Below are 18,326 nucleotides of genomic sequence, written 5' to 3'. Positions count from 1 at the left end.
GTATGTTCATCTCCCGGCCCCTGCCAAGTGTGTGTGTGTGTGTGTGTGTGTGTGTGTGTGTGTGTGTGTGTGTGTGTGTGTGTGTGTTTCCAGCTGCCTGGGGACACAGTAATGCTTTTACATGCCTCACAACACATACATTCCCTATTGGCGTCTTTGCCTTTGCGGATGATGTCACCCACCTAGAAGTATGCCTCTGGGAGTGCTGTGTTCAGTAATCTTGGTAGCACGTTCTGTAAATGTGTAATGCTGTAGTGTGTTAAAGTAGTTAGGTGTATGTTCAACACCCAGCCCTTCCAAGTGTGTGTGTGTGTGTTTTCAGCTGCCTGGGTACACAGTAATGCTTTTAGATGCCTCACAACACATACATTCCCTATCGGCGTCTTTGCCTTTGCGGATGATGTCACCCACCTAGATGTATGCCTCTGGGAGTGCTGTGTTCAGTAATCTCGGTACCGCGTTCTGTAAATGTGTAATGCTGTAGTGTGTTAAAGTAGTTAGGTGTATGTTCATCTCCCGGCCCTTCCAAGTGTGTGTGTGTGTGTGTGTGTGTGTGTGTGTGTGTGTGTGTGTGTGTGTGCGTGTGTTTCCAGCTGCCTGGGGACACAGTAATGCTTTTAGATGCCTCACAACACATACATTCCCTATCGGCATCTTTGCCTTTGCAGATGATGTCACCCACCTAGAAGTATGCCTCTGGGAGTGCTGTGTTTAGTAATCTCGGTAGCGCATGCTGTAAATGCGTCATGCTGTAGTGTGATAGTGTAGTTAGGTGTAAGTTTGATTCCCAGGCCTGCCAGATGTGTGTGTGTGCATGCTCCCGTCCGCCTGGGGACTCAGGTTATGCTTTTAGACGCTTCGCAACACAGATATATCCTGCTGATGTCTTTGTCTTTGCGGATGTTGACACGCACCTAGTAGAATGCTTGTGTGTCTGCTGTGTTTAGTAATCTCGGTAGCACATTCTGTAAATGCGTCATGCTGTAGTGTGATAGGGTAGTAATGTGTAAGTTCAATTACCAGCCCTGCCACGTGTGTGTGTCTGTGTGTGTATGTCTGTATCTCTCTCTCTCTCTCTCTCTATATATATATATATATATATATATATATATATATATATATATATAATGTGTGTATATATATATATATATATATATATATATATATATATATATATATAAAATCTGTTTTCTGCCCATAACTCTGCTCTTGCATGGACAGCTGACTGTTTCATGTATCGCATATTTGCATAGCTTTCACATACCAATGGGGTATGTTGCAAATCCCAACATTGTCCATGCAACGTCCGTGTTACGGGCGGTGTTACACGCCCTTACAGGTGTTTGCTGTATATCTTGGCAGACATCTATCCTTGCTGTACTCTCTCTGTACTCGTACACGCCGGAGGCTTCATGTATCATGGCCTAGTTTTGCTCTGTGTATGTCTATTTGTGCTGTGTGCATGGCTGTGGGTATGTCCCCCTATCATCATTTGTAAAGGTGGCAGCCCTATAGGTACTTCATGTAGACTGCTGTGTCATTTGACATGTCAGCACATACCTGCGGACAGTACTGAACGTCCTACTGCAGCGCATTTCATACCTTCTGCGTTATCTTGCAGTCAATATTGCTGTTTCCTCACACATGTATCTGTGTCTGATCATACCACTCCACCTCCTAGAGCAAATTTCTGGACAAGGCCTTATCTGATAGTGGGACACATAGGGGCAGTATTGACATGTGGCTCTTACAAACGTAGATAGTTGACACAATAATAGGTTTTGCATTAGTATGGCTTTTCTGTCGGATTTGGTGTCTTAATCACATGTTTGTCATTATTTCATGACTTCAGTTATCAGGAATGTGCCAGAATGTTACTGATGTTACGTGGAACACACCAAATATATGAGGCAGAACTCTGCACATTCTGCGTAAATCTGTACAGTTGCGGAGTATGTGTCTGATACAGGATATCAACTTTCTGACACCAATACACACACTGTATGGCGGCATCACAGGCCACATCCCATTACATTTATATTGCAGGACACACCCACCCAGACAGTTGTATTCCTCACACAAGCCAACAGCTGCTTATCCACACTAATTGGTCTATCATGTACCGTATGTGTGCACCGGTATTTGCGCTTTCCGTCAGTGGCAGAGCTCACGTACGAGTATGGGGGACTGGACATTGTTACGGTGACACTGCATGACACCCTGAGGGACACATTACTTTTGTGTCTATTAACCTTCCACACTGACATTCACAGGGCATACGTTGTCATTCACATTTGTCGGAGTACATGCGTATGACTTGTACATGTTTTCTCATTTGTCCTGATGTCTTTCTTCTCACCTGTCCACCTAGTATCACTAGTTCTGTACATGTATTTTGGACAGGTTACCTTCATACCCCTAACCTGTACACATTATGGGTAAACGCCCTGACGTTTGACCTTTGCCCTTGTTACATTTGTCATAGTAATGTGCCTTTCTGGTAAATTGCTGGCAAGGCATTATGAACTGTGTGGTTAGATAATAGTGACTGACATTTCCATTACATGATTAGTAATACTCATAACATACGTATTCCTGGCTATGCCAGTATTCTCACAACGTTCTGACTTTGTCTGGGGTATATCTAATATAGTCCCTATTTGTATTTCATGTACTATGCCTTAGTGCAGCTGTGTTATTCTGACAGTTTGCCAGTTATGGGTACCATTTTGGTCGTACGCATGTCCATCCATGATAATCGCCTACATGACACTGATATAGGGCCCCACATATTGCCAAAATGGTTTACGCAATATCCAGTGGATGGTTTGCCCCATTATTGAGAATATAGGCGTGTGCTATACCCACATCACTCCCATGGGGCGGGCTTACGAAATCTCTGCCAAACAACACCTAGGCCCATTTCTGCATACCCATGATTCCCATACCTGACAACCCTCTACAGTACCCATTACACATGTTTAATGTGTGTGGTACTGAAGTGTGGAGACACTTATATGCACTCCCTACTCTCCGGATATTAGTTTGTACATCATACATTCTATTGACACATGTGTCATCACCTTTGCACCTGCTACTGTTGCATGTACAGCTATATTGTATGTGCTGAGGTCACTTATTTTGCGTCAATGTCGGTTGACACTACGTATGGATCAATTTTTGGGGTCCTGCAATGGACACCTGTCTGCATGTTTAAAGTGTAGAACTTGCTGGACTGTCACTTTCTGGCCAATGGTTTGGAATGCAGCGGTTTATTCACCTTTCGTGCATGTCTGTTTGTCTACTCATATTAGCTATAACGTGGCCTATTTATGTACATATGTCATATCTACTGGACATATGTATGTTGTGTATACATATATACATGTACAATCCTCATTTCATAACTTGCTTTGGTTTACATCTGTGGATTATGTGTATACACATATATCTATATCCATACCATACCTTTCCACTGTACAGATTGTAGTAGAGTGTACAGCTGGTTGCCTCTTTATCTTCGGTGTGTTTTACATAAACCTGTGTCTATCTGGCAATGTAGTGGCATTTCATTTGAGACTTACGGTGGGGAATACTGGCAAGCAGTTCAGGTTACAACTGCATACCCTTCAGAGAATCCATGCTACTGACACACCCGTTATTCTATCCACTTTCTATGTTTGTTCTGGCACATATCTGGGGTTTGTCCCTATTTGTACCAGTAGTTTGCATGCCTTTGTCCGGTTCCATACTTTACGGGGTTAACAGGTTTGAGCCATGTATATCTAACGTGGGGGACACAGCATTCATTTACTATGCTGTGAGCGGATCACACACGCACAGGCACACTTGCGTTTCCTTATTGTGGGTTATGCGCAGGCGCACATGCATATCCTTATTGTGGGTTACATATGTTTACTAAGTCTTTGTGCTTACGTGGGCTTTATTACTTGTGACAGTACCAGTAAATTATCTGTAATCCGGTTAACGGACGTATGCGAGACACACGTTCATCTTTACATATTTAACTGTCTGTACAGCACAGACGCATTCATTACACTTTCACATTATATGTGCTGTAGTCGTAGTTGAACCGGGACTGCATTCACGTTGGCCGGATGCTGTAACCACTATACTTTTGGTGTTCTGACTCATTTATATGCATACCCATAGTACATAGCTACATTAACATATACCTCACCACTTCACTTTTGACACAGGCATCCATTCTCCTGCTGGGAAAAATGTTGTACTACATGTTACACATTCCCTATTCCCTACTGCTCTGGACTCAAGCTGCATATTTAATCACTGCAGGGATATTCAGAACCCCAAGGCTTATAGTCCTGACACATACAGGTCTTTAATTGTCAGGGTGTTCATGTGGTGATCTGGGTTTAGGCTTATCCGCCTGGTGAACAGAACTGCCCTGACCATGTTCAAATGTCAGACAAAGCACATGGACAGGGTTTGTCCATTTTAAACATTTTATCTGTGTTTACAGACACAGGTGTTTGGGCACCTGTCAGCAGCTTATAATGTTGGCAATACATAATATGGGTCGGGGTGGTTACAATACATAATCCACGGTGAGTGGTGTTCCCATTCACATTTGACTATTTCCTGTATTCATTCTTACGAGGATTATTATTTTGCACATGACTTAACTATGAATTAACTACAGGTATGCAGTAGTACAGTCAACATATGTGATGGTTTGTTACAGTATAAATGTACGGACCTCTGTAATACTGGGGACTACCCCACATCCTTCACAACATTTCATGCTTATGTACATACTATTATTCTGTGAACTTTCGAAGTTTGTGAGAGCAGTAATTACATCTGTCCCTATTTGTCCACCCATCCTTTTAGGCTTTGTCCAGATTTTGTTGCTGTAATAGGTTGAGAGGTGGTGTCGGTATGTGATTGAGTTGAATATATACTGTTGATAATTCAGTGGGGAGTAGGGTTACCACCTGTTCCTCTTTGCGAGAGGAAGTCCCACTTTGGACAGTTGTGTCCTGCGACGAAACCTAAGACATGGCAAATGTCCTGTGATTTTAAGACAAAAATATATTTCTTATTTTCTTTACTAGTTGCATGATACAGGTATTTTGTATCTGGAACACATAACTATTATTTGGGATAGCATAAGCTATTGAAATGCTATGAAATAAGCTTTTATCTTGGCATACAAGTGTAATTCTGTCCTTTGCACTGGCCAGGGGTATGTTTTATCCTGCAAATTCTCACATTTCTACAAGGGATGTCCCACCTTCGGCATCTGAACAGGTGGCAACCCTAGTGGGGAGACCTGCATGGTGGACAGGTGTTCCATCCTGCGTAGTATGTTTTGCATGTCTGTGTTGAAACTGAACAGTACCGTGACTACACATACATGTTTTGTCCAGATGTGTACAGTACTGGACACAGTGGCGTGTATACAACTCTGAGGTTTCAACAGGTTACTTATCCCACGCGGGATGTACACACATTTTGCCGAAACATGAACGCGCAGGCATTTGGATTTACGTAACTGTGATGGGATGTTTACAAACGTGGGATACATATTTGCAATCCTGACACTGCCTAGGACGATACTTCCTACTACATATGGGGAATACTCGCTATGTGTAGGTGTACGGCTGTGCAAGGCTGGTAGCTGGATTTGGTGGACATTCGGACATGGGTGCGGGTTATGTGCTATACAGGGGTTGTTGCATATTGCATTTGCATGCATGGGTTCTGCTTTTGGATATCCCGGTTCCGCATATAGCATCCTATGTGTATGTGCCGGTTACGTTCCTGTTCATGTGTATAGCACATTTTAATATACATATGTTTTTGTGTGTTTGGTATACAATTTGGACTGTCAGGTTTCTTTACGGTTGTTATATAGCCACAACTGCCCAGCTGTGTACTATCACTACCACTGTGGGACTGCTGGTGACCATGGCCATGGGGCTAGACGTGTGTATTGGCGGTGCGCTGACATGATGCACTTCACTTCCACTGGGTATAACTACTGACAGTGCAGTACATTACGGACACACGATTTTAAATATCATTTGTTCCATGGACGGAAACTCATATTGTGTTGCGTGCATTTCTGTTTGGTTCTCCATTTTGTGTGGCCGGGAACTGTCTTGCATGCTTTGCATACGTTTCATTATCCACGGACACTGATAGGTGCGATTACTATTGCAGGCAGGCTATAATATTCAGCAGTTTAGGTTGCTCATTGCCAGCCGACATTGACACGCCTCCGGGCGCAGCTTAGTAACGCCCCATGCACTCGCGCATGTGTCCTATGCACATGGATGTGGTGGCAGCGCACCTTCATTAATATGCATATGGTGCTACTACACCATATATACGCCGCACGGCTGGCGCAGGCCTTACACCGGCCTTGCGCCAAGCTTCATGAATCCGGGGGTATATCTATAAAGCTTCAAATATTTTCTATTGAGTTTTCAGACATATCCAATAGTAACCTAAAATTTCCTAAACATGTCAATTGCAATGTCATGAGAAATAACAATGTATAAATTAACCTCATCTGGAGTAACAAAAAAATATCAGTGTTTTTTCGGTCAGTGTAGTGAGAGCTGATGTTTGGGATTTTCAAGTTACTTGAATAGATTCAACTGGCTATATCTGAAGCAAACATTTTGATGCATTATCAATATAAACAGCAAGAGGTTCCATCTTAGATCCTTTAGCAGAAATAATGTGTCTGAGAGGCAGGTCTTTTAAATCCTTATGGGAATGTCAAATAAAACTGTCAATTTTGGAAATGTTAGTCTGAGAAAGTTATATGTCTTTGGAGTTTGTCTTATCAGAAAGCACACCTACAAGTACATCATATATGGCTTTATAAGACTTACTAATATTATATAACTGCTTTTTTGTAAAAGTTATAATTGGGCAGTAACTTTATACTGATAAAACACTTAGCTGAATCATTGATAATTGCTCATTCTCCTTTACCAGTTTTTTTTGTATTAAAATGTTTATATATTCACAAATTTAATAATTTTCTAGACTCTGCTTGTGTTAAAACTATAAAACCTTGTTGTTTGTTGGATTACTAAGTGAATTACATATTTCAACCTCATGCTCAATCTCAAAAGTAGACAAAGTCTGTGTATTGGTGGGTTAAATGTACTGTTCATTCTCAAAAAAACAGGAAATTGGTGCAATTTATCTTATGGACAAACAATTCTAACTCTTTGTAAGTGCCCATTATGGTGGTGATGCTTGTTGGCATTAAGGAGACTCCCCTTTTTTAGGACATGTTCATTATGTTCATTTGAAACTATGATGCTCAAACTGTAAATCTTGAAGGATGTGAAGACATGTAATTTCTCCAATTTGAATAGTGTGTGTGTGTGTGTGTGTGTGTGTGTGTGTGTGTGTGTGTGTGTGTGTGTGTGTGTGCGCCTCTCTCTCTTCTTCTCTCTCTGCTTTTTTCCTCTCATTCTCAGGCACCATCCGTGTCTAAAATGTTGTAGTTGAAGGACAAAACTCCTGCTGTTCCTTCTCTCATAAATGTATTGATTTTATTTCCAAATAACTTTGTCTCATGTATTCCTAATTTGACAAAAAATTGGTTATAGAAAGTTTTAAAAGCTGCAAAGTATCTGCTTTGGAGTAACTCATTGTTCAACTTTTTTAAAATTTTCCCCAAAAGAGTGTCCATAATAATTTTTGTGTTTTTTTCTTCTCCTGCTGCCTGTCAGCCATCAGTTGCACTCCTGGACATCTTGCCCACTCATTTCCCCTTCAGTTGAGGTAAGAGATGACTTAAAGGGGCACTCATAGTGAAGCTAAATGCCCAGTAACATGCACCAGGGTTTCACATGCAAAGGACATCAGCATGAGTGTGCTATTCCTTTCCACATGATGTAAATCCTTAAGACTGCCCTACCCCACTAGAAGCATTACCCCTATGAGACCTCTGGCCCTTATTGTTTATTGTACTATGTGATTGTGCACGCTGGCCATGTTTTCTCACACATTCTTCCTGAATAGATGCAAGTCAGTGATGCCACCTCACTCTTCCCTTTCTCTTGTCAGCTTCAGCAGGCACCTGCGCCGCTAACTGAACTTAGGTCACCTGGATCTTACTCAGGACTTTATCCCTGTATGATAATATCAATGGAGCTGGCTGAGTGTCTATGTTGGTGATGTCATGTTAGTACTTCCATCAGTTCACAGCCTACCTGGCTAAATAAGACTATGAATTCCTTGTACAAGCCTCAGTTTTCCATAATGCCATTGGGAAATCTGGCAACTTGCATATGTTTGTGAACCCTTTTCCATTCTGGTAACTACTTAATACTCTGGGACTTATTACTGTGAGTCCCAGAATAGCAAGACTGAATGAGCGCAAATGTGGGCTTACATATAATAAGTCTGAGATGACTGTGTCACAGAGTTTTCCTGTTTCTCTCCAAGGTAGGGTAATCTCAGTTGGTGCAGGATGCATTCTGTGAAAAAAAAAAAGCTTTAAAGGAAAACAGCAGCAGTTAACATTCGCTGTTCTTCTGTATTTTCATAATTGTTTTCATAATTCTGTCGCTCACATTTAGGAGTCTCAGTATTACAACAATGAGGCGTTTTTTTTTATACTTTCCGAAAGAAAAAAACAGATTATCACGTTGTAAATATTTTAGCTTATGAAGTTTGTTTTTAAAAGATTTTGATACCTCAGGAAGACTGTAATTTTGACCTTCCACACCATTACTGAAAACAAAACAAAAGTACTAGAAAGTTTCTTACAAGGTGCCAAGTACCATCCAAATCGGTATGTGGACTGTTAGCCTTTCAAATAGTTAAACGTGTAACACTGGTGACTTGTGAAGAAAATTCAGTTAAACACTTACAGTTCCAGACAAAGGACACAAATGAAGGACTCTGAACAGGATTTGCTGTTCTCCCTTAAATTGGAAACTATTCCAAATAACCCATTCAAATCACCAGGGACTGAATGTAAATGAAAACTGTCTATCAGCTGTGAACACATCCTGTGGCTCCATAGGATTACTGCTTTTCAAAGATCATTGAGTAGTTTTAAGAATATTCATTGGTTAAATAAAAGGGTTGGTAAGTATTGCCATATCACGAAAAAGACAGAAAGCAGATTATACAGACTTTTTTTTAGTATATACAGGTTTCAGAAAATTCACATTTTTGTTTCCTGACAATGTTAAATTAAATATTAGAATCCATTCTGGAGAAGCAGGGATGCCACTGTATTTCCTAATGGTAATGATTATTTAACTATAAGGAGTTTCTTAAAGCTAGGATCTGTTAAGCACTGCTAAGTCATTCAGTTGTGTATATAAATTATTAAATTTAATGTTACATCTGATGCAGAAGGAGCTTTCCTTGGGAGTAAGAGAGATTATCACCTCCAGTACCAATGGGCCAAAGAGTGCCTGCCAGTTATTGCAACAGCAATAACTAGGTAAAGCTGTACAAAAAACAACTTGTTGGTAGATAATTAACATGTCTTTAAATCAAACAATGTACTGTCGGACTTAAGTGAGCAAGTGTGCTCCTTACCTATCAACACATCATGGTTGCACAGGTACCTTAGTGTCTCACACACACACACACACACACACACACACACACACACACACACACACACACACACACACACACACACACACACACACACACACACACACACAATCAGCTATACATAAACACAGAGTGCAGAAAAGGACAATCCAGAACTTACTTGAAACAGTCCATTTTTTGAGACTGACTGTGCAATTGCCTTGTAGGCAAAGATTTATTATTGTGTTTTATTTATTTTATTTAACTTTTTACCTCTGTTTTTCACTGTTTGTAGAAAGAAAAGGACAGCTTGTAGACATGAAGATTTACTTTGATTTTTATTTTGTCATTATACCTCTGATTTTCACTGTTTGTTTTTAGAAATGGATACATTTTAGACAGGCAAACTCTAGCCATCCTTAGAGGGCCTAGTCAGCTATAAATTCAGACAGACTGCTGAGAGGACACTGCAGAGCTTATTTGTAACATTCTTGTGTTGGCTTGTGATGTATTAATCGTTACTGTTATAAAGAGGTATGACTGCAAATGATAGCGATTGCCACATCTGGTATGGAAGGTCAGAGCAACAACTTTATTGTACTTACTTTAATATTTGGTTGTGTATTGTTTGTGTGATTTTTTTCCATAGAAGTTGACTTGAAATCTCTTTGAGTTCTGTGGTATCAGACAATCTATGTTGAAGATTATTTAGGAATGAGAGCTGTACCAATTTGTTGAGAGAATAGCTGATGCATAGAGTAGACTACCAAATTACATTAAAGCAAGCACTACTTTAGGTATTTTTAAGAACAACCTGGATACTTATTGTGATGATATCAGGTAGTGACATCTGTGCCAGGGAGAGTAGGACAGTGCATGAATGTTATGTCATTTGACTATGACACTGATTTGTACAGATGCTTGTGTTAAAAATGTATTTGTAAAATTGTCTGTGTTAAAATGCATCACCAGGGAATCCTGCTGGACAGAAAAGAGATATAAATGTATATCAGTATTATTACAATTGATTAAATGTATATGTTTTAACAGAGAATTCTGGAAGGGAAGAGGTTAATCTCAGTCCAGCTAATTTTGAAAAATAGGTTGAAAATTAAATGGGTTTGTTTAGGCTATAAGGATTTTATCTTACAGGTCTGATTGCAGCCAGAGACAAAACTGTTTGGGGAAACCAGGACTAGGAATCTTACTGTATTCTCCTTAGGAGTTAACTAATTACTTCCCTGGAATGGTGGAAGTTTTTGAGATTGTTTTATAGCTTTCAGATACTGGAACAGATCTTAGCTAAGCTCTGGGTGTGTATTGCACCAGAGTCAGGTGACCAGATGTGATGTCATTATATAACCAGCACTGAAATGATTATTTAGATATTAGTGAGAGATATGACGGAACTCTCACAGCAGCACTTTGTTTTTCGGAACCTGACGGGAAAGATCTCTCACAGATATCTCACACAACCACATACTTCATCTTGCTTTGCTTTAGTAAGCAACTGAACACACTTCATCTTGCCTTGCTTTAGTAAGCAACCAGGAAACACTAATTCTTTAGCCAGTCAGCAAAATATAGGGAGATTAGTTAAGTATTGTTTTTCTGCATGTGTGTGAACTTATCCAAACTCTGGTGTTTATTATAACTAGATATTAAGTATTCTCATTTTTTCTATTTTATTATTTATTATTAAATATTTCTATACCTTTCATTGTGGCTGGTCTTTTGGAGAATACTTTTAACATCTTAAGAGTATGTATGCTTATTTTAGTGACATTGTGACCACTCCTGAAAGCCTTACTGCACTGGTCAAACTCTTCCATTTGTATTAGTATTAATTTTGCTCAGTATAAATGAGTGCCCTTGTAAGAGCCTTAGAGTAGATGACTGGTGGCAGTGTAATTACCTTATAGTCTGGGCAGAGGGGGCACAGTTAGTAAATCTGTGCCAGCCTTTCCCAGCTATGTGTGTGTGTGTGTGTGTGTGTGTGTGTGTGTGTGTGTGAAGATCAGGTATCCAAGTGTGTTTGTCAGCTACTTGGAACAGGGACACAGAGTTCCAAAGAAGATAGTGTGGAGTCTTGTTTGGGACCTGGAGAGAGAGAGAGAGAGAGAGAGAGAGAGAGAGAGAGAGAGTCCAGCCCCAGGTCTGGAGTGTGCTCTCCGTGTGCTCTTAAGGGAAATTGTGCACGGTACAGACAGCTGCATCTGAAAATACTGCATTTATCCAGTTTTGTTCCGAGTGGCCATCCCTCACCAGTGTCAGTAGTAAGGATTAGTGTCTGTCACACTTATTATAGAAATAACTATTTTGATATACTGGCAGACTAGAAGGGCATTATTGTTCATGGCTGAAATACTTGTATGTATGTATGTATGCACACAGATAACCATTCTGTGCATGCACACAGACACACAAACACATATACTTCCAGTTTTTCAAATATACACATACTTACTTACATAGACACACACACACACACACACACACACACACACACACACACACACACACACACACACACACACACACACACACACACACACACTAATATACACACACACACACACACACACACACACACACACACACACACACACACACACTAATATAACTGTAAACAAGTTCCTATAGACATATTCACACTTACAGAGAACCAGTCACCTGCGCACACCCACATGCCCCCATAAACACACAAAAATCACACAAAGGATGTTGAGAACAAAACACTTTATAACGCAAAGCTTTCGGGAATAACCCTTTCTCAATACTGAATACAGACATACAAAAAGCAACTGCTTTTATACAAGCCAAAGAATCATGTGACTGCAGCCAAAGTCACATGACATATTCAAAAATACATATCAAAAGGCTGTACACATTTAATAGAAACATTTAAAAACTTATATAAAACTTATATAAAAATATGTTGAATAATACATATGCACACAAGCACATACACATATAATACATTTATCTACCTAAACTATCTAAATACAAAAATATAAATATAAAAAATATAAGAATAAAATAGTCATTTCATATTGCATTGCAATCCAATAAGGATAGGTTTAATACTGACTGTACTGTTAATGCCAGGAGGGCTATCAGCTCCCAAACGTACTATCCACTGATACTCTTTAGTCTCAAGAAAGTTATTAATATCACCATATCTGCTGGAGGGAACAACCAGGTCTATAACCCTAAACCTAAATGTATGCCGGTCTCCATAAGCCTCAATATGTTTAAATAAAGCATTCTGGGCACACTGCCTCCTGATTTCTGATTTGTGCTCAATGATCCTATCCTTAAGTCTACGTGTAGTCTTACCAATGTAATATGCAGGGCATACAATGCATGATGCCATGTATATCACATTGGTAGAAGTACACGTGGCTTTTACATGAAAATTATAAGTATAGTGTGTTTTCATGTGCAAATATTTACTAGATTCCAAAACAGTAATCAAATCAGAACAACAGGAGCAGTGATGGCATGGATAAGTGCCAAAATAGGATACAGAACAAAGGGGTCTATCAAAAGACAAATTTGATGGAGGACAAAAATCCTTGTAACATAGCATACTTTTAAGACTTCTCATATTTCTAAAACTAAAAAATGGCTTAGCACCTAACAGTTTTGTAAGTTCAGGAGATGCCATTAAAATAGGCCAATACTTATAGATTGTACGCTTAACAAGGTTGACCTTACTAGCATAACCAGTTACATATCTAAATCTTTGCGTATGTTCGTGAGAAACTTGAATTTAAAACTTCTGTTTAATGTTAATAGTGATTCTAGTACTACCCTTAGAAAGCGTAGCACTTTCATACCTGTGAATGTACCAATTACTACTGCTTTTTGTAATGTATGTGAAGCTGATTTTAGGGAACAATTTAATACTCATGATAGGAGGTTCATTTACAATTTAACTCATGAACAGCATCTTGCATTACAGAATCTTAAAAGAAATAATGAAATTATTATTAAGCAGGCAGACAAGGGTGGGAGCATTGTGATTATGGATAGGGCTTGCTATAATTCATCAATGGAGAAGATTTTGGTAGACCAGGTGTCTTTTAAGAAAATTAGTTTGTTGGATGTCAGGAAGCATATTACTGATGTTAATTTATCTGTATATGATATGCAGTTTAATAACAACATTAGTTTAGAATTGTTTAACTTTTTTTCTGTACCATGTCCTACTATACCTCAGTTATATGGACTTCCAAAAATACATAAATGCTTGTTAGATCCCCCTATGAGGCCTATCGTCTCTGGTAATGGGTGGGTCACCGAACCTGTTTCGGCGTACCTTCAGAAGCAACTATTTCCTTTTTTGGATAAATGTAATTTTGTTATTAAGGACACTGGTGATTTTCTTTTCAAATTATCAAAATGGTATTATAGTGAACCACGGAATTTGGATGACTTTCTATTTGTTACATTAGACATTGTATCATTATTCACCGTTATCCCTAACTTGTATGGTGTAGAGTCCATTAGGAAGTTTTTGACTGCTGAAAAAAGCTTAACTTGTGACTCTATTCAAAATATATGTCAACTATTGGACCTAGTACTTAGTCATAATGTGTTCATCTTTAATCAACAACCGTATTTGCAGGTCAACGGGGTTGCCATGGGCACCCCCGTGGCCAATACTTATGCAAATCTTGTATTATATCAGTGGGAATTGGACACTATACATGATGGTAAAAAGTTTTTTGATGCCCATGTTGTGTTTTATCAGCGTTTTGTTGACGACTGTTTTTTAATCTGGAATGGTTCTAGGGATAGCTTAGAACAATATCTTGTATACTTGAATAGTACGACACCATTTTTAAAATTTAAATCAACTATTACTAGTAAAGAGGCCTCTTTTCTTGATGTTAGTATCTTTTCTAAAAATGGTATTCTAAATACATCTGTTTTCAAGAAAGAGACTTATGTGGGTAGATATGTGCATGCGGATAGCATGCATGCCCCACATGTTTTTCGAGGAGTGGTTAAGTCTCAATTCATTAGAGTGAGCAGACTTAACACAGATGACACTATTTTTAGTGAACAGTTAAATGATACATTTAAAGATTTCATTGACTGTGGTTATGCAATGACTATTTTGAATGAATTAAAGAACTATGTGTCTATTAATAGAGATTTATTATATGCTCCATACTTTAGAAACTCATACTCCACAGACTTTGATGTTAGAAATAATTCCATCACAAGCCCTCATACGCAAAGATTTAGATATGTAACTGGTTATGCTAGTAAGGTCAACCTTGTTAAGCGTACAATCTATAAGTATTGGCCTATTTTAATGGCATCTCCTGAACTTACAAAACTGTTAGGTGCTAAGCCATTTTTTAGTTTTAGAAATATGAGAAGTCTTAAAAGTATGCTATGTTACAAGGATTTTTGTCCTCCATCAAATTTGTCTTTTGATAGACCCCTTTGTTCTGTATCCTATTTTGGCACTTATCCATGCCATCACTGCTCCTGTTGTTCTGATTTGATTACTGTTTTGGAATCTAGTAACATTTGCACATGAAAACACACTATACTTATAATTTTCATGTAAAAGCCACGTGTACTTCTACCAATGTGATATACATGGCATCATGCATTGTATGCCCTGCATATTACATTGGTAAGACTACACGTAGACTTAAGGATAGGATCATTGAGCACAAATCAGAAATCAGGAGGCAGTGTGCCCAGAATGCTTTATTTAAACATATTGAGGCTTATGGAGACCGGCATACATTTAGGTTTAGGGTTATAGACCTGGTTGTTCCCTCCAGCAGATATGGTGATATTAATAACTTTCTTGAGACTAAAGAGTATCAGTGGATAGTACGTTTGGGAGCTGATAGCCCTCCTGGCATTAACAGTACAGTCAGTATTAAACCTATCCTTATTGGATTGCAACGCAATATGAAATGACTATTTTATTCTTATATTTTTTATATTTATATTTTTGTATTTAGATAGTTTAGGTAGATAAATGTATTATATGTGTATGTGCTTGTGTGCATATGTATTATTCAACATATTTTTATATAAGTTTTATATAAGTTTTTAAATGTTTCTATTAAATGTGTACAGCCTTTTGATATGTATTTTTGAATATGTCATGTGACTTTGGCTGCAGTCACATGATTCTTTGGCTTGTATAAAAGCAGTTGCTTTTTGTATGTCTGTATTCAGTATTGAGAAAGGGTTATTCCCGAAAGCTTTGCGTTATAAAGTGTTTTGTTCTCAACATCCTTTGTGTGATTTTTGGATTTCTCTGCAGTTTGTCTTTCCCCATAAACACACACACAGCTTTGATATACTCACCTCCAACAGGGTAACTACACACACACACACGCACACGCACACACACACACACACACACACACACACACACACACACACACACTCACACTCACACACACTCACACACACACACACACACACACACACACACACACACACACACACACACACACACACACACACACACACGCATCCTCATTCATGCCTCTATAGATATGCACATACACAGCCGCACATACAAATAGACATACACCCATGGATGGCTAATTGGTACAGATCTGTATTTGTCCTATGAGCTGTGAACCATCTGTAGGGGTGAATGGGGGCACCATCAAAAGATGACATGTACTTTTCCGCCTTACAAAAAAATTACTTGGTAGAACTGAATTGTTCTTCCGAGCTATTCCAGTACCCATGCCATTTTTGAGGACAGCACATGGATAATTAGCATTAGCTGCATCTCTGGACTGCCACAGTTTCACAACTGAGACTGCTGTCTGCACTTTGGCCAGGGACAGCATAAAGCCGTAGCAGGAGAACAATCTCTGAATCACTCAGGCTTACCCTACTGAGGAAACCTTAGGAGAAAAGGTTTCTGCACCGTGGAAAGCCTTTTGGAATCGAAGGTTTTGCAAGTTAACAGCAGATTATTTTATTATTTAATTAAATATTTAAATTTTAACATCATTTTAAATAATTGCTTTGGTTAAGTTGGGTCACATGGTCATTTTCATAATCTATTTAAATGTCTCAGTCTTATTCTGAGTTGTTCTGAAGACATATCATTCTAAATTGAGTGATGAAAGCACTAAACAATAATAAGATCCTGTCACTCCAATATTTGTGCCTGTTTTGGTTTGGATTTACATTGTTTTATGTGACATAGTGAGTTTTCAGTGTTTCTTGTACTTGTTGATGGAAATTTACCATAAAAGGCTAAAAAATAAACAAAAACAACTGCATATTGAAAATAAACAGTGGTCCAGTATCCTCAATGACCTATTTATAGCAGGATTTTATGGCCGCAGAAGGCTCAAACATACTCAGTGATGGTTGAAACTGAAAAAGGATTTTTATATGCATTCTTGCTTATATTTATTTTATCTTTTTATTTACTTGTTTGATTGAAGGCGGTGCCCTTATAATTTCTTCTATACCATTGAAATCTTACGACTCATATCCTGACAACTCTTTATACTGAATCTGTCTGTTTACACCAAATGCCAGTAAACATATGCTTTTCTATTTGGCATACTTTACTGGTCACTTATGTTATTTATAGAACCAGCAACACTCACGCAGCTTGAATACAGACCAAGTGTCCTGGCCGCAGCATTTCGTGACAGCTCCTAATGTGGTCCAGTGATATCTTACAGAACTAATCCTCCTTATGGCTTGGGTTATGTTTGCTACAGGAAAATATGATTTTTTCTGTGCAGCAGTACTTCATTACTTCCATTTATTGGCGGTACTAGCCTTTATGTTTGATTTATGATGCAACTGTGGATTGGAAGAAATTAGTTAATTTCATGGTCTCTGAATCTTGACTTGTTGCATAGCCAACTGATATTAAGGAATGCAATCTACAATTGTTTCTTCACTTAGACCATTCCTTCCTATAAGAAAAGGATTTCACATCCACATCTTTTATGTGTTAGAAATAAGGCTAGCCATGGTCAAAAAATAGCAGCTAAGCCAAAATTACAATGCAGGATTTTAAATATAGCATTAAGAATTCTAGAAGTCATAGACAGGCAATAACATTCAAGAAATTAATGAGGCATTTTTGATTACCATCTAGTATGATACGTGTGGAGAGAACAACAACAATTTTAGGACACATATCTGATGGAAGGATATGCCACACAAGTAAAAAATGTACTACAGACACTCACATTCTACACTGGCAGAGTAGTTAAAAATACGTAAAACACATTCTTTCCTGGGATGTAAACAGTCTCAGTTAACCACTCAGGGCAGAACTGCTGACAGCTTTGGGGCTGGCAGGAAAGGCAGATGCTTTGATTTTAACATAAAGGCGGGCCCTTCCTTTTCCTCTTGATAAAGACAAATAAAGAACAATCTAGTGAACATATTTAACATCTTCAGGTTGTCTTACTTGGTTTGCTTTTTCTATTCTCAAGCATCAGCATAGATTTAAATTTATTTTAATTATAATAAACATGCTGACTCTTATCTAACAAAATCTCTACTTTTTTCACTTTATTGCTACTGTCCAGGGCATTTTTTTCAACGTTAGCAAGTTTTGAGAGCATTGTTTGATGGATTACACCTTAAAAAAAGCAATTTTGGCTGGAAAGTTCTCTCAAATCCATTCTAGAGGGCAGACAAGGTGCATCAAAGTGTTCCTCTGTGCGCATCCAGAAGGTAAGTATTTAGACTGAAATGCATGGTTATCAGTT

The 18,326-nt window shown here is 38.6% G+C and overlaps 1 protein-coding gene across 1 annotated transcript in view; it reads left to right on the top strand.

Moving 5' to 3' along the window:
• Window positions 1-18,018: 18,018 nt before the first annotated feature.
• The window catches only part of LOC122802367 (NACHT and WD repeat domain-containing protein 2-like), a 309,247-nt gene continuing 308,939 nt past the window's right edge, over window positions 18,019-18,326 (top strand). The window contains exon 1 of the mRNA XM_044072001.1: window positions 18,019-18,291. Coding sequence (XP_043927936.1) covers window positions 18,186-18,291 — 106 coding nt within the window. The 5' untranslated portion in view covers window positions 18,019-18,185. The remainder of the gene's footprint in view (window positions 18,292-18,326) is intronic.

Source organism: Protopterus annectens, chromosome 5.part0 (assembly GCF_019279795.1).
Source record: "Protopterus annectens isolate FY-2018-M chromosome 5.part0, PAN1.0, whole genome shotgun sequence".
Classification (NCBI taxonomy): domain Eukaryota; kingdom Metazoa; phylum Chordata; order Ceratodontiformes; family Protopteridae; genus Protopterus; species Protopterus annectens.
Note: the sequence above shows the minus strand (reverse complement) of the source record. Positions and strands in the feature narration are given on the sequence as shown.